Source organism: Macrosteles quadrilineatus, unplaced genomic scaffold (genome assembly GCF_028750875.1).
Source record: "Macrosteles quadrilineatus isolate MER2022 unplaced genomic scaffold, UCM_ALF_1.0 Scaffold_4__1_contigs__length_99947679, whole genome shotgun sequence".
NCBI classification, from domain to species: Eukaryota; Metazoa; Arthropoda; class Insecta; order Hemiptera; family Cicadellidae; genus Macrosteles; species Macrosteles quadrilineatus.
Genome location: NW_026542597.1, coordinates 27,778,037 through 27,803,112, shown reverse-complemented (window position 1 = coordinate 27,803,112; position 25,076 = coordinate 27,778,037). Strand labels below are relative to the sequence as shown.

General features: G+C 36.3%; 1 protein-coding gene across 4 annotated transcripts in view; it reads right to left on the bottom strand.

Annotated features, from left to right (window-relative positions):
- Window positions 1-25,076, bottom strand: part of LOC128993380 (E3 ubiquitin-protein ligase UBR5) — a 76,441-nt gene that overhangs the window by 3,105 nt on the left and 48,260 nt on the right. For all 4 annotated transcript variants that reach the window (XM_054417247.1, XM_054417248.1, XM_054417249.1 and 1 more), the window contains exons 35-48: window positions 24,550-24,782; window positions 19,207-19,284; window positions 18,740-18,977; window positions 17,443-17,562; window positions 16,720-16,824; window positions 15,507-15,643; window positions 8,726-8,838; window positions 7,906-8,125; window positions 7,156-7,344; window positions 6,382-6,501; window positions 5,764-5,943; window positions 4,545-4,719; window positions 2,265-2,460; window positions 476-682 (exon numbers count right to left, since the gene is read on the bottom strand). In XM_054417247.1, coding sequence (XP_054273222.1) covers window positions 476-682; window positions 2,265-2,460; window positions 4,545-4,719; window positions 5,764-5,943; window positions 6,382-6,501; window positions 7,156-7,344; window positions 7,906-8,125; window positions 8,726-8,838; window positions 15,507-15,643; window positions 16,720-16,824; window positions 17,443-17,562; window positions 18,740-18,977; window positions 19,207-19,284; window positions 24,550-24,782 — 2,311 coding nt within the window. The remainder of the gene's footprint in view (window positions 1-475; window positions 683-2,264; window positions 2,461-4,544; window positions 4,720-5,763; window positions 5,944-6,381; window positions 6,502-7,155; window positions 7,345-7,905; window positions 8,126-8,725; window positions 8,839-15,506; window positions 15,644-16,719; window positions 16,825-17,442; window positions 17,563-18,739; window positions 18,978-19,206; window positions 19,285-24,549; window positions 24,783-25,076) is intronic.

Sequence of the window (25,076 nt, the reverse complement as noted above, 5' to 3'; positions counted from 1 at the left end):
TGATGGGTAATAATTCAGCAATAATTGCAACAGTTGCAGTTTTGGAAAGTGCAACTGTTCAGATCAGAACATTTTAGTACTCTGAAATAATGCTAGTTGTCTCCTTTAACACTTTCAGTTCAGTTGCACAGTTGCAGTTTTAGGTGGCGGCAAAAGGTATAGTGTATATTACATACAATGTACAGTATATAGGACGCTTTAACGTTACTGTTCCAGTTATACATTTGTAAAGTGTTATTATTGTTTTAAAAACATCATAGCCAAATAGAAGTTGTATTAAGTAAGCTTATTTAAGTATTAATGTAGTATTGCATTTTTGCTTCTAACTGAAAACAATTCTTTACTCTTGCACAGAACCAATTAAAAACTATTTTATATAGTTACCTTTTTCAGTAACTTAATTTACAAATTTCATTGACACCATATTATAAAGAATTAAAAATACATGAAGCACATTAGAGTGACTTTTTCATACCTGAATGTGAGGTCTAAAGCTGCAAATAGGCTGTTGCTGTCCTTGGTCTCGGCATCAAGAACAAGCTGTCTCAATGATTCGTACATGGCCGGGTCGAAGAACGCTAGATCATGGAATCTGATTGGTCGGCCGAGAACACACTTGAGTACATGTCGGTTTAGGAATATCGGACAAAGTTCGTTCTGCAGTAGACACAGCCCAAGCAACCTGCAAGTTGGGATTGTAGTTAAAAATATGTAAAAAGGAACTGTAATCAAGTTATATTCATATGGTAATATAAGTTAACAAATTATTATTCCTATATTTTGTATTCCGATTGAAAAAGCATTAGTTTTGTTCTAGATTCTGCTCTAGTCCAGGATTTTTTACTGGAGAAAAAAGGGATAGGAACTAGCTAACCTTACAAAAAAAAAAAAAAAAAAAAAAAAAAACACAGAAGACACAAAAATACATATAATATTTTTAATTTCTCAGTGTAGAGAAAGAGAGTTCAAAAAGGGGTTCAATAGCAAGGTGTCTACTACATTCTGGATTAAAAAATCATGGACAATTCCTGTAAATTTAAGGACACTTTGTCGTAACCTTTTTCAGTGTGATTACCGGATATATTTACCTGATTTGTCAAGCTGTATTAATTTTGCTCTTCATGTAATTGTACCAGAGAGAAAAGTAAGCAATAATAGACAAGAGTTAAATTTCAAAATAGAAACTTATTGAAATGAGACAAACATTTACTTTGGGTAAAGCTTTATAGTGTAACAGAGAAACCCAATCATCGTCTCCCGCGATAGCGACAAAATCCTGAATATTTCCATCGGTCACGGAAACATTATCATATCATATTCGACCAGGCGGATTAGTTTGGCATGATTCGTCCCAGCACAACGTTAAGTTCTCGACTACTTTTGTAACAATATTTTAAATTCATACTATAAAGTACCTTGGTTCTCGGTAAAAATCGGTATGGTAAGCGGCTACCAGTACGCATAGAGTAAGATTATTGTCTTTTGATTTGTAAAGTTAACATCAACACATATCAATCATTAGTTTATCTTGGGCTCAATTACATTTTCCTAGTATATTTTAGAACTCTTTCAAAGAATTAAAATACCCAGGCCTAGACCTAATTATTTAGGAGAGCCTATATAAACTGGGTAACAAACAATGAGGTTATAATAGCAGCTCAGTCACTATCATCATTCTAGTTCATACGATTTAGATTGCTTAAAGCACACAACACAATAAATTAATAAATAAATATGGGAAACAAAAGTTACCCTAGTAATACATAATGGAAGTTGTAAAGGAATAAAAGTTATACAACTTTTATGAGTTAAGCTACTGACTCACGAGTTCTTGGAAGTACTTGACGCTTGATTGTCTGATAAAATATTAATGGGTTTGAGACTGCTAATGGTTTTTTTATTGCATAATTACCCAAGTAATAAATTATGGAAAAGCAAACAAACATCTGATAAACCTTTTATGTGCTTCTAACCAATTAGCGATTGATAAAATTATTGCTTTAAGGACGTATTCTAGCATTTAAGGAAAATTCCCGTACATTTCATGGCCAGCCTAAAATTAAATACAATTCCCGGTTTTCCTGGTTGGTAGACACCCTGAAAAAGTACTATAGTCTAAGTGTACTTCTTCCAACGTAAGCTAGCTGCTATCCCTTTATTCTACACAAAAATTTGTTAGAGCCACCTCAGAATCCAATCTGATACCAAAAACCTCACAAGCCAAGTTTAAAAACCAAACATTTTTTTGTTCAGTAACTACGTACCTTCCCGTGTTGCGGAACACATTGAGCCTCTCGAATGTTGCCTTGCCCTGGCGTGGACTGTAAAAGCCTCGTCTCCCCGGGCAGTAGAAGAGCGGCGCATTGTCCTCACCGGTGTCCTCAGTCTCCGTCTCACCTTCGGTACTGCGACCTTGGCCGTTCTTGAGACCCGTAAAACTGAACAGTCCTACGTCCAAGTCTGCCAATAAAACAAAATTTAAATATTTTGTAAAACTAACTATTATCAAAGTTGAAAATTGTCCGTAGTGTAGGAAGCAGTATCCAATTAATTTGAAACTATAGAAATTACATTTCATGTCCAGTCTATGTCGCTGTCTTTAAGTTTATTTTAAGCTTACTGTTTGGCTCTGACTTAAAAGCGAGGAAGAAGGTTCCTTTGCAACTGCTCCAAACCGGTCGTTGCCTAGCAACCAGCGTTACTGGCTATCCTGACCTAGCAAGGCGCACGTTTCCCCACCACGCATTGTCATTCCGTCATTCAATTGCCACCCTACATGTGTGATGTGAATCATATTGAGCTGGCTTGGGCTAAAGTCAAAAGACTTGTAAAAGAGACCAATAAAAATGGAGATTTTTCACTGGCCAAGTTGCAGGAGGTTACAAGGCAAGCGACCACTTCAGTGAGCAGGATCGACTGGGAGGGATTCACCGACCACACATTAAAGTTGAGACGGGAGTACTGGGAGAAAGACGGTCTGCTGAGAGACGCCATTGACAGTTTTGGGATTGAGATGAGTGAAATTGACAGCGACAGTGAAGTGACTGAAGACAGTGGAGAAGACATGCCAGATGAAGAACTAGCCATCTCTCCCCGGTACCAGCGCTGACTTACAAATGTTTGTATTAAACCCTAATTGTAATTTTGTTATAAATTTATTAAAACTATCAATTCACATTACAAATAAGATTACGTACAAAGTTTTAATTTCCTTATTTATTTGATATTTTAAAAATTACTAATTGGTTGGAAAGACTAATTATCTATTACATCTTTAATAATGGTAATGATAACATAAAATGAAATTAGAACCACAAAAACATTACAATAATTAAATAACTAAAGTCCATTTACCACAAGCCGAAAGTAGAGACAAATAAGTAGCATTTTCGCATGTGGAGCCACCATCTGTTAACAAAACAACTCTATTCTTCAGGGTGTCTAGTTTATTTCCATTTTAAAATTCAAGACTAATTCAAGACTTTTAAAGACTTGTTTTTCAAATTCATATAAATTTTATTTTTCAATTTGTATTGATTTTAAAAACTAGTCTTGACTTTCGACGATTGATTCTTGATCATTAACACATCCTTACTTAAAAATGTGTTTCAGGCATCAATTAATGGACATTTGATTGGATTTTACAAGGTCAATGGAATTCCCGACTGTGACAACAAAGTAAAGACTAAATCCCGACTTTATAAGACCATTTTGAAATTGAATATTAATCCCCGACTTTCCTGTTTTGCCTGACTAACTTGACACTCTGATTCAATTCACATTCTCCTTATTCGTGTACAAATATAATCATACAAAGAATAGTGTCAAAATAAATATAATGATGTATTATGCCTTATCACTAAACAATTATTATCTTTACAAATACAATGTTAAGCTTAAATAGAAAAAGTAAAACTATATGAAATATTTTTAACTTTTAAATTATATCTTTCTATATAGGCTTAGCCTATAATTTATTTTACATTTCTTAAATTCCAAAACTCATCCAATGAATAAAGAGATAAAGAAATGAAAGAAAATATTCTTTCAGTGATTTTTGCAAATATGTAAAACGATCTTTAAATTATCGATACCTTAAATGTCAAAATCCGAGTTACGACTGTGAAAAGAAAACAACTCACTTAACATTATCATTAAGTCGTTTTAAAGTTGATATTGAAGAGATAAATGGCGGTAAGCTCTATGATGTTTTTAGTTTAGCTCAAAGAGGAGGCAAGGGTAATGGAGAGGCAAGCTATATCCAATCCTACGCGAATTTCACTCACAAGCATTCAAGTCAGAGCCAAACAGTAGATGCCAGTGTAGTGTGCTGCCCATATTGCTGTATCAATGTTGAATTATTTATTTTTATTTTGAGGAATAAACACTTAGGAATATATTAAGGAAAAAGAAAACGATACAAAGCTAATTTACCCGAGTAAAGGGTTTCAACAACCTGGAATGGATGGTTGTGTATCCATTCCTTCTCTCTTAATAAATTATTGTGTGAGTCTTTTAAGGCAGTATAGAGTTTACTGTATTACCAAGGAGAGCCTCTGAGGCGAGGTCTTGTCCGTGGGCGACTATGAGCTCCATTGCCTCATCCACTCGCTGCCTGAGGGCGTCCTCACTGGCCAATAGCATAAGTAGCTGAGCAGGCGACAACTCCAACAGCATGCCAGTGATCTTGCCTGCGAACGTCGGCCTCAGTGCTTGTACCTGACGGACACCTCAATTAATGATGTTACTGTCCACATATTATTGACAAGTGTAAAATCAAGCTGGTAGTCAAGCGGCTTTTCCAGCTTGTGAAGAGATTAAAATTTATAATAATTTTTGTTGTTGTTGTATTTTTCAAATTATCTGAGGGTTACAAATGAACATTTTACACCCATTGAATGTTAACTATTTCTTATGAAAATATTTGGTAGCACGTCAAGGCATTAAAAAGCTTCACATGCTCAGTTTTGGTAGCTGAATATTAAATAGCAAAATACTCAAGTTTTCTTAACTTCTAGGAAATTTTTATTTCTATTTCTTGGATATATTCCCTACGTAGAAGGTACTCAAGCAAGAGAGGATATATAGGTAAATACACAACATCTGTACTTAATAACACTATAGTGATCTTTAGGGTGAAATACCGTGTCACAATACTAATATAGTGTGCTAACTTTTTGGCCTTGTTGCATATAGTCATCTTCTACTCCTCTGTAGAAGTGTTAAGTTAAGCCCGGTTGTTCACACGGGGCGAGTTTACAAGCTACACGCCGGTTTTTTTTCATGCAGCTAGTAAAATAGCTGTGTGAATGACGTACTCGCTGAAAAGCTGCTTGGTAAAAAAACTCTTGAAAAAGCTGACTCTGCGGCTACTTTACACGCCAACTCGCCAGCTTTTGAGCAAGTAGGCGTGTAAAGTAGTCCACTGTGAACACTGTTGCTTGTGCTTGTACGCATGTTATTCAAAGATGTCGGAGGATTTGGTTCAAGCCAGCTTCCTAGCAAGTGGAAAAAGCATCGTGTGAACAGCTACAAGCGTACTCGCCGGCGTCTTTTCTACACGTCGGCAAGTTAGCAAGTGGACAAGCTCCGTGTGAACAAATGTGCGCGCACTCGCCAACTCCCCAGCTTCTTACACACTTGAGAGTAGCTTGTAAACTCGTCCTGTGTGAATGAGGCGTTACAACTCTAAAAATACCAACAAGACATAAAACAGCAAAAGCAACAAGGCTGAAAGACCAGCACAACTTGCTAGTAGTGTACCTTGGGGTAGAGCCTGTCTCCTAGCTGTTGCTGATGTACAGACAGATGGTCGTTGTTTGGCTGGTTGTTGCTGGTGCCCGGCGCCCCATCAGCTGGTGCCACCGTGGAGTTGAAGGCTCTCGCCTCATGAGACAGGCTGCGTCTCGGCTCTCGACACCTCTGTGATGACGACCGTGGCATCTGTATAATATCTTGTTATACAATTGTTATAATAATTCTGGATCAAATGTTACTAATAGGTTACATATATTTCTAAACAACTCAAATCTACACACATACCACCTAGGTCCATCTTGGCTCATTTCTATAGATATCCTTTTAGGTTTCTCTGGTTCTTAAGTCTGTTAGGGTTTGGACTTTACAAGAATTATGACAGTTTTAACTATTTATGTTATGCACTCTAGTTTTACTTCTTTTTGATTAACATTGATTTTAAACTTTTTTTATATCTTTGTCTAACTGTTGAGCAAATAAACCTAACACATAAAAGACAAAACCTACAACTAACACTAACACGTTTTTGACAAACTCTGTGGTACACAAGTGCAAAGGTAACAAAATCAAACCTATTATATATCTCACTTATCTTTCCAATATTTGTTGGTTTTCTCCACTAACCTGTCTTCGTAAGCTATCTCTCTCTCTGGACCGAAGCCTCTGTAGAACATTGTACTGTCCATAGCGAGAACCGACTTGTGCTGACTCCAGATTGGGAAGTTTTTGGTTGGCCAACAACGCCTATAAAGACACAAACAATTGTAAAGAAAACTCCTCAACAACATCCAGTAGCAAAGATATTGTTTAGGACATGATACAGATATACTGTATTTGTCTTTTCTTCAAACACACCTTTGGACTGCATGCAACACTGCAAAAAAAGTATTATGTCTCGGTTGTAAAGTTTGGCTCTTTGTACAAGGCATTCCCCAGACTCGGTAAGCTACTATATGCTATATACTAATGTTAAAAGAAGCAAAACAGGTTGTGTGCAATTCTAATTAAACTCACTAATTCTGTCCACCCAAGCCAAACACTGTTTTTTAAGATGAACCCTCCCACTGGGTAATCCACACATTAGTCAGCTTAATATTGATTGTGAACAAGATTCTAAACGTGCATGTGGAAAGACCTCACCGCTCCCCCTGGCCTAACCCAACTGAGTTACCACTATTGGATACTGAAGGTTACATCCTTTTAAACACTAGGCCTAAAACAATTAAACTCCTGGCTTGCGTAGTGACATGAATATGAGATCGATTCAAACTTTTATTTACTGGTCATTATTTAAAAGAAATATAGTCAATATACAATCGAATCTTAAAACCAAATTTTTAAAGTTTTGTTGGTTTTGAGATTTGAGTTTACCACTCATGGAGAATTGATGGGTTATACCTCGGCTATGGCCGTGTAGAAACTCCTGGCCACTCCAGAGCCTTCGCCAGGTTCGTCCTTGAAGGTCACCTTGACTCTGTTGACAGCCAGTGGCGGCTGAGAGGGTGACGCACGTTTGTTGTATGCATTGTACTGCGTGTTCAACTCCTTCATTGTCTGCACGATCAGCTGTGTTCTGTCTCTCTCCATCTTAGGAACAAAATTGCATTTGAACAGAGTGAGAAGTGATGTTGGAGGAAGACATATAAGTTGATAAAAATACTTATTAAATTTCACATTGAAAAATGTTTATGAATTTCACAACAAAGATGGTAATGGTAGGTACCTCTCGTTTTTAAATAGGCTCACTTCACAAATGTATGGGGTCTTGAATTTATCAACAATGTAATAAATTTATCTCTTCAACCTTCTCTCTCAGGAAGTTTTTTATTAGACCAACATATCAGTGTGTGTAGTGACTTTTAACCCGGACTATAAACTGTCCCAGGTGAGCATGCTGATTTCTATCCCTTTCTAAAAAATATTTAAAGTTAAAGCATGAATGAAAATTAGTATTAATTAAAAAGGTTTAGATATCTAATGTCTTTAAATTAAAATAGAGAGAATAAACAAACAGAACACTATTTGTGACCAACACAACGTTTAACACCAAAAATGATATAACAAAATAATAATCAATAACAAATAACAAATATACTTTAGTGTTTATTGTTTTTAACAAACAATATTAAAACATGTATTACTTTATACCTTGGCAAGTGTCAGATCCCGATTCTGCAGATTTCTCAGTTTCTCCATGTCGCGACGGAACTTTGCTTCTTTGACTGGGAACCCACCAAGTTCGCTGACTACGGAACCAGGTTCCAGTCCGACATCTTCCATGAACACTCGACCAAACAGATCCAGAGTGAGACGCCAACGTCCCAGAAGCAGATCATGGGACACAGACTGACCAATCACTGGCACCGGCCTGGATCATACATCAGTATGGTTAGATTTGTACAGTGTAACCTCTTCTTAATCAAAATGAAGGAGTAGGTAGTTTTAGAAAGCTACGATTTCGGTTATGGTAAATAGATAAATTAATTAAAAATCTGTTTACAGTATTTACAGTGAAAATAACAAGGTAGTACCACACAATTAATAGTTAAGGTTACATCATGATTTTAAAATGCAAAAGCTTGATTTACAGAAGGGCTGTCTGTAAATTAAGGACTCCATAAAGCTCCCATTGTGGTCAAGCAAACATGATCAAATCTGAGACCTGACACAATATGTTCTTTCTTTACATTATACGCTACTATTACGCTACTATAAACAGGTTAAGTGTAAGAAAGGGCCATGTGGCCCTAACTTTGCCTGTATAAATAAATGATTTTTCATTTAATTTCATTACTATTCAAGACAGTTCCCACTCCTATACGACAATTCATCTTAGTAGCCAAAAACAATGTGAAGACAAAACTACACTCCAGTGAAAAAGGAAAACAATAATAAATAAATTGTCTGATTGGAACCATAACAAACCTCTTTTTACATTTAACCCAGTGAAACTAAACAGTATACATACCTAGGAGGTGGGGGTTGGGTTGTCTCTACAGTGACGTTGGCGGAGATGTCGTCGTTGGGTGCGGAGATGGTATCCAGCACAGGCTTGATTGGTGAAGACATCACATCACCATTCTGACAACACAAAACACTGTATTGTAATGTAAAGGTAAACATCTACCACGTTGGAGAGGGGATGACATTTCCCTAGCGAACACGTTTTACATCAGCTCTATTTTAACCTTATATTTCTATGGTATTTCTTTAACGTTCCAAAAATATTTTTACACCATTTTTTAAAGTACTTTATGCTGTTCAAAGTGATATCATCAATTTTTCTATAAGTGCCGACGCGTGTGAAATAATTGACAATAACTTATTTTTCTTTCATGAAAAGATCACCGCTTGGATTACGGTCGGGTTCGAAGGGCAAACCGGTTGAGTTATCTGCAACTGATAAACGAGGCCTACAGCGATCGGTTTCTGTGTCGTCTGCTCTAAGTCCCACAGCCAAGACAACAATGCCTGATGCAAACAAGACCATTGACCCGGCTTTAGTCAAAAGTGCCGTCGAATCACACCTGACCAGCGAAGATGTGATATCGGGACTTGTCGCTCGTTTGACTGAAGAACTTAAGTCAGTAATCGAGAATGCTGTTATTTCTGCATTAAAGCCGATGAGTGATGAGATCTCGAGACTTAAGAACGACGTGATCGACCTCAGGACGAAGCTACGGGAGCTCGACAACAACATCGCCGACCGAACTGACGAACTCGAGCAATACCAGCGCCGAAACAACCTGAGAATCTTCGGGATCAGCGAGACAGCAGCCGAGGACACAGACGCGCTGGTAGTACAGCTGTGCCGTGAGAAACTTGGCATCGAGTTACCGTCTGACGCCATCTGTAGGAGCCATCGCGTTGGGAAGCAGCCGTCACCTGATAAAGAAGGAAGGAGTAGACCACGGGCCATCATCGTTCGTTTCGTGGGCTACAAACACCGCCAACAAATATATTCGGTGAAAAAGAAGCTTAAAGGGACTGGCGTGACTGTTCGGGAGGATTTGACGTCGCGACGGATGGACGTGTTGAAGGCGGCGGTGGCGAAGCACGGAACAGCGAATACTTGGACAATGGACGGTCGAGTGCTGTGGATCGACAGTCGCGGCAAGAAAGGTGTCGCGACGCGGTTGGAGGAGGTGGTGACAGCAGGGAACAGCACTAGTGACCAGTAAATATGCATCTCTTTATTGCATTTTATTAGGCTATAACTTTTATCATTACACTTTTATTTTTGTTTGGCTTTTATTACGTATTGATTATTTTATTTTGTAATTTCAAGATCAATTAATATCAGTAATATTATGGTCTATTATTAGATCACCAACAAACGTATAGGCAATTGACCAGTTTTAACTACTTATTGTTGTAAACTCAATAATTATCACATTAAATAAATTTGCATGTTAAATTCAATAGTTTTGTTTCAATTAATGTTATACTAGCCTAAACATAATTTGATTAGTAGCTCGATTTATAAAATATTTACAATTTAAAATCATACTGCAATTAAAAGTAATTTATTTGAAAAAACTATTAATTTTTCTATCTTAATATCATTGTGCAATTAAAAAGATTTAAATAGTTTTAAGAAGTAGGCCTATTTAGTAAATTGTTGTTAAATTATTAATGTATCTTATAATTTATATCCAAATTTATTATGATATCAAACTTGTAGAATAATTAATTATCAGTTTTATTAAGCAGTTAATTAGGCTACTTACAGTATTGTATAAACTAAATCAAAGAATCATTTTGAAAGCTGTGTGACCTAAATGGTATTATTAACAATTAAAGAGATTGAACCTTATGGAAGCATGTCATTGAATTATAAATGTATTGCATCATTCATATCAAAATTTATCAAACTATATTTAATGTTTACTTATGTACCTATATTTAGTTTATTTTGGGTGTATTTTAGAATTATGCTATTTATGTATGCTGATGTTTTCCGTATAAGAATGTTAATTTTTTATTTTGCTAGGAAAATATTAAGATGCCATTGTCTAGGCATAGTGAGTGTATGTGTGTGCGAATGTTGTATGCTTGTGTCGCCTGCTTCCCGGCCTCCATTGTCATGTGCCACTTGTTGCCTGCTCATCAATGCTTATCAGTCCAGTAACTGATAACGCTGCCCCGACCCTGCTCGGTCCCTCTCTCTCTCCGCCGTTATCTCAGCTTCTCTGCCAAACCCTATCTCCATTCCCCAACTTCTTAAAGGCAGCTCATGTAAATGCACAATCTCTTTTTTGTCACATAGACGAATTTCGTACAATCTTTCAGGATTCCTCAATAGATTTGATTTTAATTTCTGAAACTTGGCTCAAACCATCGTTAAATGACAAATGTGTTGAACTAACTGGCTACAATATTTTTAGAAATGATCGTCTCCATAAGGGTGGAGGAGGAGTTGCTGTTTATGTTAAGTCTCATTTTCCTTCCTCTGTACTTTTAAAGTCTAACTCAGAAACAGTGGGAAGACCTGAATATTTGTTTTTGGACGTTTGTGTTAACAAAACACATTTTTTGATTTGTGTTTGTTACAGAGCACCTCACATTGGGTTCTTGGCTGAGTTTGAACAGGATTTGGTGGGTCTGCTGCCTCGCTATGGTCATGTCATTGTGATGGGTGACTTTAACACTGACCTACTTGGACCACTTACTTATGACCAAACTACACTTACAAATCTGTTCTTCTCCTGTAACATTACTATCTTACCTTTACTTGCCACACATCACACAGCCACTGCTGACACACTGCTGGATATCATAGCTGTTAGTGACCCATCCTTTATTGCCCACCACGGTCAATTTTCTGCCCCTGGACTTTCTAAACATGACCTGATTTTCTGTGTATATAAATTAAAAAAGCCCAAATTCTGCCCAAATTTGATTAAATACAGAGACTATCGTAATCTTAACCTCAATGATCTGCTCTTAGATGCTTCTACTCAACCGTGGGATGTGGTTACTAATGATCCTGATGTCAATTCAATGGTCGAGCATTTTACTTTCCTCATTTCTAATCTTCTCAATAAACACTGTCCAATAGTATCTAAAAGAGTTTCTAAGCCACCTGCTCCCTGGATAAATGATTTTATTCGACAACTTCAAAAAAATAGAGATGCTGCATTTCGTAAAGCCAAGCGCACCAAACTCCCTGATGACTGGGCCTGTTACAAAAGACTCAGGAATCAAACCCAACAACAGATTAGAAACTCTAAAGCCAGGTATTATTATACATCTTTCTCCCAGAAACAATCATCCAAAACTTTGTGGACCAAAGTTAAGAACCTAGGTATCGGCAAGTCTAAAAATTCACATCAAATATCCATCAGTCTCGACACTATTAACAACTTTTTTGTGAATATTCCTATAAGTTCTGCAGGTGCCTTTAACCATGTTGCCGATATCACATCTAGACCACTTGACATGCCAGAAAATCAGTTTTTCTTTTCCCCAGTTAGTGAATTTGATGTTCGCAGGGCAATCCTAGGGATGACAAGTAACGCAGTCGGCGCTGATGATATTCCTATTAGGTTTATTAAAGACACTCTACCAGTTACTCTCCCGGTACTAACATTCATATTTAACAGATCATTAGCAACCTCTACCTTCCCCTCCATCTGGAAATCAGTCATTGTTCGCCCACTTCAGAAAATTTCATCTCCCAATACCCCTTCTGATTATAGACCAATCAGCATTCTTCCTGCCCTTTCTAAATGCCTTGAAAGAATAGTGCATAATAAATTCTCAGTTTTTTTGGAAGAGAACAACGTCTTATCGGATTTTCAATCTGGGTTTCGTGCGAAATATAGCACTACCACTGCTTTGTTGAAAATTACTGATGACATCCGCCGTGCAATGGATAACAGACAGGCCACCATTTTAACGCTCTTTGACTTTTCAAAGGCGTTCGACTGCGTATACCATCCTCTTTTACTCCTAAAACTGCGCTTGGCTGGTTTCTCTGACAACTGTGTTGACTGGATTGAGTCCTATTTATCTGATCGTCAGCAATGTGTCAAAGCTGGTGACAAATGTTCTACTTGGGAGCAGATTACTAGAGGTGTTCCTCAAGGATCTGTTCTTGGCCCACTACTGTTCTCAATTTACATCAATGACATCACAGAACACATCACTAACTCACACTACCATCTGTATGCTGACGACTTACAGATTTACTCTCACTTTAATGTAGACGAGATGGATACTGCTGTGCGACTCATGAACATTGACATTGAATCAATAACTCATTGGGCCACAAACAACGGACTTAAACTCAACATTGACAAAACTCAAGCAATGATTGTTGGCTACCCAAGATTAATGACTAAAATAAACTTACTCACTGCACCACAACTTAGCTTTGACGGAAAAGACCTTACCTACTGCGACAAAGTGAGAAACTTAGGACTCATAATGAACAAACATTTGAATTGGTCTGACCAAGCAAATTCCACTTGTAACAGGGTCTTTGGGACTATTCACACCATCAAACGTTTTGCAGACTACTTTCCACTAAACTTGAAAATCATGTTAGTAAAAACTCTCATCTTGACTCATTTCAACTACTGTGATGTGGTGATCAATGACATGACTAATGAGGTTTCTAGCAGACTTCAGCGAGCGCAGAATTCCTGTATCAGATTCATATTTGGCCTTAGACGATATGACCATGTCACTCCCTATTTCAACCTGCTTTCATTAATGAGGCTAAATGAACTTCGGGAATTTCACACCCTCCGTCTTCTACACTCCATTATCAACAGTAAAATTCCTAAGTATTTATCAGATAACTTCCATTTCATCTCTGACATCAGTACCCGTTCCACTCGTAGAGGCTCTCTTCTTTTATCTACACCAATTCACCGGTCAACAGTTTTTAATAAATCTTTCTTAGTATCTGCAATTCGAATGTGGAATCTTCTTCCTGACCATATAAAATCCATAGAGAACCGTGCAAGGTTTGGGGCAGAGATAAAATCTATGATTTTGAGTAGCAGGCATGAATGAGTCTCTGGCGCTGGTGTGGCGGGTTGTTGGCGGCTTGTGTGAATGGATTTTTGGGTTTAAATTTAATTTAATTTAATTTAATTTAATTTCAACATTTTTATAATATGGTACCTTAGATTATTTAATTTTACTTATAAAGTGGATAGTTTATTTATGTTTTTAGAGGTTAAGTGGTAGAGAGGACTTGCTAGTCCTAACTTCGCCTCTTAAATAAAGACATTTTTCATTTCATTTCATTTCATTTCATTACCACGGGACCGAGCCCCTGGCCGGATAACAATCTTGCTAGATAAACCAGCCCATTCTAAAAACAATAGAAACTTATACCTAATAATAATAATGCAATTTTAGGAAGTTGAGACAGGGAGATGGCCTTTCAACACTTCTTTTTAACTGTCCACTTGAATACATTATGAGGGAATGGCTTAAAACAAACCCTAAAAATGTTACTGTTGGAACAAAAAAAAATGATATAAATAGGATTTGCTGACGATCTGGCTCTTCTAGCTAATAACATCCAAGAAATCAAGCAACAAATAAAATCACTTCAGGAAATAGCCCAGAGCATAGGTCTAAAAATTTCTTTTGAGAAAACTGAAATAATGGTAACAAAACCACCATTGGCTAACAAAATCAAAATTGGAGAACATTGCATCCAAATTGTAGAAAATTGGAGACTGGCCTCAAATAAAACTGTATAAGGAAATAGAGCCATTGACAAGTATAATTAAAAAGAAAATAATTTCATTCATTGGACATCTTTTAAGGACACCAGAAAATAGAATAAGCAAGAAAATAATTGACAAGTAGTGGAATAGCAAGAGTGACTTACGGTGGATTACAGAGATTAAGGAGGACATGAGAAGGTTGAAAATATCATTAGAAGATTTGGAAAATGAGTCAGAGGCGCTTGCAGTACTCAAAGACAAAAAAATCATCCTGCCAATAGGAGCAAACAATCAGAGACAAGGAAGAGTGGTTTCGGAAGAAGAAAGAAAACAACGGTTGGAAAGAATGAAGAAGTATTGGGTGGACAAGAAGAAGAGACAGAATTTAAAAAGAACCTGACCATTATATTGACTTAAGTGGTCCATAATGGACTTAATGCTGGCCATAAAATAACAATAATAATGCATAATCAATAATCCTAAATATGGTAAAAAGTAGGGTGTTTAGGTCTAATTTGGGATTATTTTTTAGAACAATAGACATTAGTAAAACCAAAAGAAAATTTATTCACAAGTTAAAGTGCTAAGTAATGAAAAAAAAAGATTTTAGATAACATTAACATTTTCCCAATAAATTTGCTTCTCTTGACAGGTGATTTGTCACAAAGTCTAATACTAATACTATACTACATTTTTAAATAAAATAGCTTACAAAAGAAATAAAGCAAATAATAAGCTACAAACCTATGGGAGAAGCAATATCTTTCAAATATACTCATTTTCCAGATATTCATCTAACGAGTAAAATGCCCTTTCCAAAAGGTAATTTTTTAAAGATAGTTTAAATTTAGAGAATGAGGCAATGTTTTTAATCCCAGCGGGTAATTTATTGTAAATTTTTGGCCCCATATACTGAGGGGATAAATGAAAGATTTTAAGCCTATGTTGAACTGGTTTTATAATATTTTTGAATCTTGTGTTATGTGGATGAGATGAATACCATTATGTCTTGATATTTAAACAGATTAACTCACTGCCACAGTTTGTAGTACTAACCAGTGATGCAGGGCTAGGGCCAGCCCTCACAATGACACTTTTCACTTGTAATCTGGGCACTGATCCTTCTTCTGCAACATCCACCGAGCTGCCAGCCACACTGGGTGGTGAGATGATGATGGGAGCTCTCACACACTCTGCAACAACACACACTACATCAAACAAATAACACTCCACAATGCAACCAATGTATTAAGTTTACATCACAGGGTTCAGGGTTAGGCCGTTGAGTGATACACAATGCAAAATACAAACACAATTACTCACACCCACTATGATTTATGCCCGTCTCCTCAAGTATACGGGAACAGATACCAATCTTTTAGTGCCGTTTTAAGTTGGGCCAAGAAAATTAAGAACAAAACCCAAAAAGGTACATTAGGTTATAAACTACTGGTTTAAATGAAACTAATGATACTGAACCTAGATATACCTAGATAGCAGACTTGACTGGAAATCCCAAATAAATCAGCTGTGTAGAAAACTATCTAGAGTTACTTGTTTACTTAGAAAATTAAAATATTGTGTTAGTTCCTCAATGTTAGTTACAGCTTACTATGTTTTTTTAATTTCCATTTAATGTATGGAATAATTTTTTGGGGTAATAGCTCAGATTCTGAAAAAGCATTTATATGGCAAAAAAAAAGCTATTAGGATAATGGCAAACATCCCTGACGGAGAGTCATGTGTTCCACATTTTAAAGAATTCCAAATAATGACTCTTCCGTGTTTGTATGTATATTTGAGCTTAGTTAGTGTTAAGGAAAACTTAAATAGCTATAGTTTTAGAAGTAAATCTCACAAATATAATACTAGACGGAACTATTTACTTGATTGCATATCTATAAAACTAGAAAAATCTAAAAAGAGCCATTTGTTTATGAAAGTCAAGCTTTTTAACAAGCTGCCAAAAGAAGCCTGGACTGTGAACCTAGGCAGATTCAAAATAACTCTGTCAAAGTGGTTAAAAGAAAATATTTTTTATTCTGTTTAACAAACTTTGGCCTGTGATATTAGTACATTAAGATTTTAACTTATTTAGATAGTGATTTTGTACTTGTAGCTGTTTTTTCAGTGTCTATATCTATATGTCTGTTGATTTATTTTTTTATATTTGTCCATATTGCACATTTGATGTCTTATAATACTGTATTTGACTTTGCCATGTGCTTAACGACAATAAAATTCTTGATTCTTGAACCAGGATGGTTACCTTGAGAGTTTTCCCCAATGCTCATCTTGGAGTCCTCTTCAGTTTCCACAACGGTTTCCTTGTTTATAGTCAGATCTTGAGGTGTGTCCTCTACTGTGCCCTCCTCTATAAGTAAAAATAATCAAAAGTGATACAAAACATGTACACATCTTTGACAACTGTCAAAATGTTAAACAGTTAATAACATAACAATTATTCCATCCATTGGATCATTTTTACTCAAGTTATCTTGCTTCCAGACACATATATATATATTTCTTTCCATAAAAAAAAAATAAAAATGGGATTTACACAAAACTGTTTTGACTAAAATCCATTATAATTCTTTTAAATCCTGAATAATGGCTCAACTCCCAGTGGTGTAAAAATTAGGCTTCAAAATTTCATTAAAACTGAATAAACGCCTGGAATTGCCATGTATTAGTACCCACATGCTAAATTTAATTGTGGTCTGTAGTTCTGTACATAACAAACAATTGCATGTTCAGCTAATAGAAAAGAGTATATATGTGTCAGTTTGCTAGTATCATTCATTTGTGGGTTAAATTTCACCCCACCCCTCTCCCCCGAAATAATGTCACCTCCTGCAGGCAAATTTAAATTCAATTACTCAGGTTTAGCTGCCACAGAAACAGTTTTTACAAGTGGTGAGTCGTTAGGATGAAAAATTAAAAATGTTTACAATTAAAAAATCAAAATCAAAAATATATATTTTTAATGTACCTCTGGGTTTGAACGGCGGAGGGGGGATGTCTGGGGACTTGGGTTGAGCCCCACGGGAGGACAGACTCAACCTTGTAGGCAGAACCTCCAGCTGACTGGTCTCACCCGGTGTTCCGTTGCCTGACAAACCAACATTGGCTGTGATGATTGTTACTATTTCACAAACACTTGGGTGTACGTTTTTTGTGAGGTAGCATAGTGAGCATAGTTCCTTTCTATGCCTTATAAAATAATTTTGAAAGTGCCAAAAATCACAATATTTTCTTTAAAATTATATACAACACATTTTTAGCATTTTGAACAACCTATATAAACATTTTGCAAGTTTTCGAGGGAAAATACAGCTTTTGTTTACAGTTAATTTACCCAAAATTTGGCTATTAACTATTAAGAGATATTTTAAAAAGGTATGTTTCCTGGTATTTTGCAAGATTGAAAGACTTGGTAACAAATAAGTAGTATAAGCTTTCATTGGGATCGGTAGCATTGGTTGGTAAAATTACGTGGTTTTGAAAAATTTAGATACCTGGCGAGCTTCTGTCACAACGCAATAAGCTAGTTTTATTCTAACATTAGCGCCTTGTTCCTCAACTCCTTCTCTGCTCAAGCAGATCCTCACCCATATTCGACCGTCAGTATCTTTGTTGTAGCTGTTATTGATGGCAGGAACATTGACACTCTGACTTGGTAAGAGTTGAATTATCTGTTTAAATTTGTGAGGCAAGGTGTCAACCTACATTGAAATTTATCACCAGATGATAGATAAGGAGAAAAGTGTTATAGTTTTAAAGAAATATGTGTAAATTTTGGTGTAGGTTTTGGAAAAAATACATGTACTGCAACGAGACTGAGCGACCTTTCCTATTCTAGGAAAGAGAAAAACCCTAGTCTTAGATTTGAGTCTGTACACTGGCTTCCCAGCGAGTGCAGCTGGCTAGACAGACAAGGGATTAGGATGGATCAATGACCCGTTGCGCGAGTCATAACTAGCTTACAAAAACTTGACTCACTTTTTACAAATTTAGTAACACAAAGCATTTTGACTGTACATCACAAACATGATATTAGCGATTTTGAGGTATCATACAACAGGTGTTATATTTTCTAGGTATTGAAGCAAGGGGATGTTGAGTGTGTGTGCGTGAGTTGGAGCCCAACCAGGTAGGGCCAAATCTCCCGCTGCACTCGCTGAGCAACCAGAGAATAGTTTAGCCTTTCACAACAGGCCTTCATTGAGAGCTTACAAACAACCCTCATGGCTGGATACTTCCACACAGGGCTTCTGTAATCTTAATACCTTTAGGGGAGATGGTGATTGGCTGCTTGGGTATGCCAAAGAGATCCTCTCTACGAGCGTTGGGTTGAAGAAGGTGAGGCTGATCAGCTAGTGGCAGCGCCTGAGCCATGGGGGTGTCAAACGGGTCTGGCGGAGGGCAGCCTAGACACAACGTGGACTCTGACCTCTGGAAGAAGGCGTGCTTACGGCCCTTGCCACCACCTGTGGGGATAGGAGGTCCACCCGCCAGCACAACCACCTGGCACAGTACAATACAGGTGTAAGCAAACAGAATTATATTCTCCCTTACACATATCCTATATAAGTTATTTTTGGAATTAGTTTGATGTATGATTCTAGTAAAATGGTTGTTTCCTTAAAAATAAAGTTAAAAATGCATGTTAAAAGTGTTTTAGAACAATACTACATGGGATTAATCAACTAATCTTTGATGTTGATGATTATTGAAAACACAAAGGAAACCTCACCTCAGCATCGTCAACAGATTCGGTCTCAGTTTCCATCCTTCCAAGGTCTTCATCCGTCTCGTCATTGTCGTTTTCGTCCTGAACAGCATTATAAAACTTATTTAGCTTAGCAAATATATGAACAGCTTTCTTTTACTTAATATATAATGTATACACAGCCTACCATAACAACACTGTTTTAAAAACTGAAATAAAGTAAAACAAAGTGAAATTTTAATTAGTAGTGAACAAAAGATTGAACTTTTGTCCTACATTTGAAATGCAGGTGAACGTTAGTGAGATACTAGTAACTGTGCCATATAAAATTGCAATATAAACTTTGATTGAAAATTACACTTTAAAGAGTAAACCATTAGTGAACCAGTAAGCCACTTAATGTCCTTTGTGTTATTTAGGGTTGGGGTGCTAACGTAACCTTATCCAACAAAATTAACAACAAAGAAAAGGGGACAAGGAAAACCAATTACAGAGATGAAACATTGGAAGAAATGGTGGCCGTTTGTTTTTTAGGCCAAAAGGTGTTGCAGGGGGATACTTTACTTTCTAGTAATTACTTAACACGTTCCCTGCTTAGCAGTAGAAATCAGCCGGTGCCGGCTACGCGCCAGGTGCTGCACAGTCGTAATCGGCCGGATTTAACTTTGAACAGTCAGTGTGAGCTCAGCCATTGACGCAGAATGTTATAATCGTTGCCAGGCTGTAGCTTAGAATGCAAGCTTTCTTTTGGTGTAGGGTGGTACTTAAATTTCCCGTAAAATGGCAATGCTTTTGTCCTGGTTCCTATCTTAGAGCCATACGGTATTACAAAGACACTGGCTACGGATCCAATCAGTGCTGCTACCCTTGGGTGTTTGAAATAAACCCTAAATGGTGGTCTAACATGGTGTTATTCTAATCTTATCTTAGTTTAAACAATAATAATTACGAGGACAGAGGTTTTAAAGTACAGGGTTTAATGGTATATAAATGATTGAAATAAGGTTACAAAAATTCTTCAGGGGTGGGGATTCGTGCAGACTGAATCAAAAGATTTTGTTGATGCCTAATTTAAATTTTCAATAAGTACGGTAAGTTATAAATTAAATAATCTTTTAGAAACAATAAATAGGAAAGATTTAGATTTTAATGAATGGAGGTAAGTTAAGTTGGGTCCAAATGGATGCTTGAAGAGTCTATAGTCTGAGTTAATAACTTAATAAATGGAATTTTCTCACCAATCTTCTATAATAATAACTTTCTTCTTAATAATGTAGGCCTAAATTCTTTTTTCTTCGGTTAACTTGATTTGGATATTTTGCCAATACTTTATTTTATAATTTCACAATTTATTTCACAACTAATAGTTTAAAAAATGTATGTTCTTCTTGGATGCCTTAATTGACTGTCAGTCTCATTGTTGTAAATCATTTCCAGTTATGGAGTTCACATAGATAAAAACATGGTTGAAATTGTTTTGAATAATAATTTTGGATAAGCCAATATTTTGATTATAAATTATATATATGTTGAGACAATATGGTTTTAATAATTAACAATGAACATGAATAAAATAAATATTATTTTGATTATTTGTTAGGTATATATATGTTGTGGTTGTTTTAAGTGTTATTGTAACTTTGCTGTGTTGCCAACCTGGCCGACGGCCCTTCCGGCCAATGCCTAAAGTGTTTATTTTGGCAGATGCCCTGCGTGGTATCTGGAAATGTAAATAAAAGCAGCAATAAAGCACTTTTTCATTTCATTTCATTCATTCATTTTCATTTCATTCAAAATAAATATTGAAAATATAACAAGATTGAGTTTGGAATTTAAATAAGGACTATATTTATAAACATTGAATTTTGAGTCATTAGGCCTACATGTTTTAGTGAGCTATATCTACTCTCGGGGTAACGCAGCACAATCACCGCTGCTCTTTCGTTATTCGTCAGAAGGAAATATCTGAATGCCAGTTTTTAAACTGTCTGAGTAAACTAATGAATAATCTAGTAAGAAAAGAAAAAAAATTGGATTATAATTGGTGAATTTAATATTGACACTCTTAAAGATTCGCCGGAGCTAAAAGAGCTTAAAAGAATTCTCCTAATATATGATACGATTTATCTACAGTAATAAATTTTCCCACAAGGGTCACAACTGTGTAGATAATATTTTAACTAACAATAATAAGGATCAAATTAAAACTGAGAGCATTGTTACAGCCTTATCAGATCATGACGGTCAACTCATGGAACTACTTATATGTCCTAAAAAAGATAGATAATACAACTCCAAATTACTGGGGTAGGCCTAGTAATTTTTCTCTAGTCAATATGAAATTATTTAAGTCATTATTAGGGTAGTTCTTTTAAGGAAATAGTTTGACACTATTCATGTTAATATGTATTTCAGGGCTGTGCGAATCCAGAAATTTTGGTTCGAATCCGAATCATAGCTGTACAGATTTTACCGAATCCGGATCGAATCCGAATACTTTAATTAGTTCCGGGTCGAATCCGAATCTAAAATTTATAGCCATTACCGAATCCGGATCGAATCCGAATCTCAAATTTACAGCTGTTATCGAACCCGGATCGAATCCGAATCTTAAATTTACAGCCGTTATCGAACCCGGATCGAATCCGAATCTCAAATTTACAGCTGTTATCGATTCTGAATATTTGAACCAGTTCCGAAAGACATAATATGTCATAATTTATATTATTTAGAATTTGGTCAAGAGAGTCCAAGATGTCCTACTTGTTTATTTTCTTTTTAAATATGTATATAGTGGATTATATAGGGTTCAAATGCGACATATGAGCCTAAGTCCGTAAGTTATGACTATTACAAGTTAACATCTCACCTCACACTGTGAGGTTAAGTTTATGTACTGATAGCCAAGATAGGGTTCAAATGCGACACAAGCCTAAGTCCGTAAGTTATAACTACCTAGGCTATTACAAATTAACATCTCACCTCCCACTGTGAGGTTAAGTTTATGTACTGATAGCCAAGATAGGGTTCAAATGCAACATGAGCCTAAGTCCGTAAGTTATGACTATTACAAGTTAACATCTCACACTGTGAGGTTAAGTTTACTGATAGCCAAGATAGGGTTCAAATGCGACCTAGGCCTAAAGAATAACACTATGGTCAGGTTCATATTATGAACCAGGCAACAAAAAATCAGAGTACACAAGTAGTTTTTAGTGTCCACTGTCCAATTTTGACCCATTGCAGCTTAGGCATAATACCTACCTTACATCTATAAATTTGAAATCAAATATCTTAAATACCCTAAGCTAAACCCAATCTAACTTAAGTTTTCTTTGAGACCCTCAAAAAACAACATTAAAACAATATGAAAAAGATTGAAGGTGATAAGACTAATCTGGATGATCAACTTACTGGAAGCTTTACAAACTACTAATAATCAACAATTTTGATATTAAAAATAAACAGAAATAAATAGGCCTAACTTAAGTTAAAAGTGAATCAAACTACCTATATGATATAGGCTAAGTTAGGCTATAAACCAACTAATTAATTAGTTGTCTATACAAAAAAAATCCTTTTTCAACCTTTTACATAAGTTACTTAAGTTTAGGTTATGTTTACACTTTAACTTGTACTTGAATGTGGCTATCTGTACCAGTACGTCATATTTTCCATTTAATCAAAAGTGCATCATCAAATCAGAACTATAAATTGGATTAGATCAATAAAGTACAAGTAACACTTTTCTTATAGAACATAACTTAGGCCTAATAAAAAACACAGTTTAACGTATAATTATTAATTTATTTATTTTCCTAAGGTAGTCTGGCGTCCATTTTCATTTTGTCATACTGATGGATGAGTCGAGTGCTGTCAGTGTCATTGTCCCGTTGTCCTTTCGTTTTCGTTCTATTAGTTGTCGTAATAAGTCACTCAAGAGTCAAACTTCAATGTTCCAGTTCCAATCCCAATTCCTGGTTCAATGAATCAACTCGACAGACGACACCATAGACGACACTGATCATTGATTAAGAAGCAAGAAACCCAACCACGTCCGCCATTCCATGTATCCACACACGACCAAAAAAAATAATCCCGCCTGCTGGGTCGAGAAATCCCGTTTTATCCCTTATGGTCTTTTTAGTTTAATTCCGAGTGTTATTTATGTTTGACGTATCATGTTTAAATAGTTGTTTAAACATTGATATTATGTTTTGCTACAGGAGTTTACCAATTGTAGTTCGTTTTTCCCTAAAACTAAGTAGAAAAAATTAAAAACAGACGTCATAGCTGAAAAATCCGTTTTATCCCGCATCCAATTTAAATCCCGATCGTGGTCTAAAAAGTCCCGTTTTTGGGATAATAATCTGAGTCACTGCGGCCATTTCGTTCTCTGTTGGTTCTTGGTTCTAAAACCGACTGACGGAACGACTAAAACTGACCGAGTGAAGTGAAAACCCGGCGAGTGCAATTCAACGACGGAGTCAACGAGTCGATTGTCGAATCAACTGCTCCATAATAATCCGCTTGCAAAACTACCGGTGCGATGGCCGATGATATTACAATTTACTGAAGGAACGAAATAGATTTTACCCTAAATACAGTTTTCTCTAGCTCTAGGTCAGCTGGCAGTTGGTGCTTTAGTGCTTTTGTTTCTAATCTTTGAATGCTGGAGCCAATTTTTAATCAAAATCACATTATGAAAATGATATTTAAATTCTCATATCGAATCCCAACTCGGATCTCTTTCCGGTACATTCGAATATCGAATCCGAACCCGGGTCTCTTTCCGGTAAATTCGAATATCGATTCCGAATCCGAATAGAGTTAGAAACAGAAGATTCGTTCTCGAATCCGAATCGAATCTCCAAAAAGATTCGGATTCGATTCGTTTTTCGAACTATTCGCACAGCCCTGATGTATTTACAGAGATATGAATAATGATCTTTTGATTTTATTTGTGGTACGCCAGGCTGTTTGATGTATGCCGCAGTGAACGTGTTAAGTAGAGCTTAACATAGCTTGTTAAAATTGTATCAGTTTTTAAGGAGAGGCACCTAAGCATTTTATTAATCCTAAAATAAACCTACACATTTCCCTAGTTTATAACATTTGATACCCACAAGGTGCTCATTCAGGAACATATTGAGGGGAAAACTAAGATATATCTCCCACACATTTTAGTCCTAACTGTACATTTTGACATCTTAAGATCTTTCTTTGTGAGTAAAATTTAATACCAATTAAAAATATAAAACCAACAATTTATCTACGAAAGTAAACTCAATACGCAAGTAGATGCATTAGATGCAAATCGACTGAGAAATCTACTACTACCCTACCCCTGAAAGGTGTGATTGTTACCTGTTGTATCCAGTCGCTGTTGTTGGCTGCGGTGTCACGCAGCTCCTCTGCGACAGTGGTCTGGTCCGAGGTGGATCTCATGTAGTAGATGAGAGCGTCAAACACATACGCAACGTGACGCAGAGCACTCACATCCAACACCGGTAGACTGTCTGCGTGCTCTGCGTTGTGTGAACGCATCAGAGACAACGCATAGGACAGAAACTCTCGTCGTGCAGAATTGGGATCTGAAGCTGCAACAGTATGATCATCAGTATGATTGTTTCAATTGTCCATCAGATCCATTGAATATGACCAGAGAAATTACATTGTCTTTTTGCTGAATGCAATAACAGTTTAACTGCTATTTCTGAATATTTTTAAAGCGCAGGAGCTCAGCTAAGAAAATTTCGCTTCTAACACCTGAACCTGAAAGTTTATGGATTTTTTGGGGACAATTACAAAGACCAAACAGCTTTTTTAAGCAATTTCCTATTAAGGATACTTGATGATCAAAATTATAAGTAAAGCAACAAAATGTTTGCTAC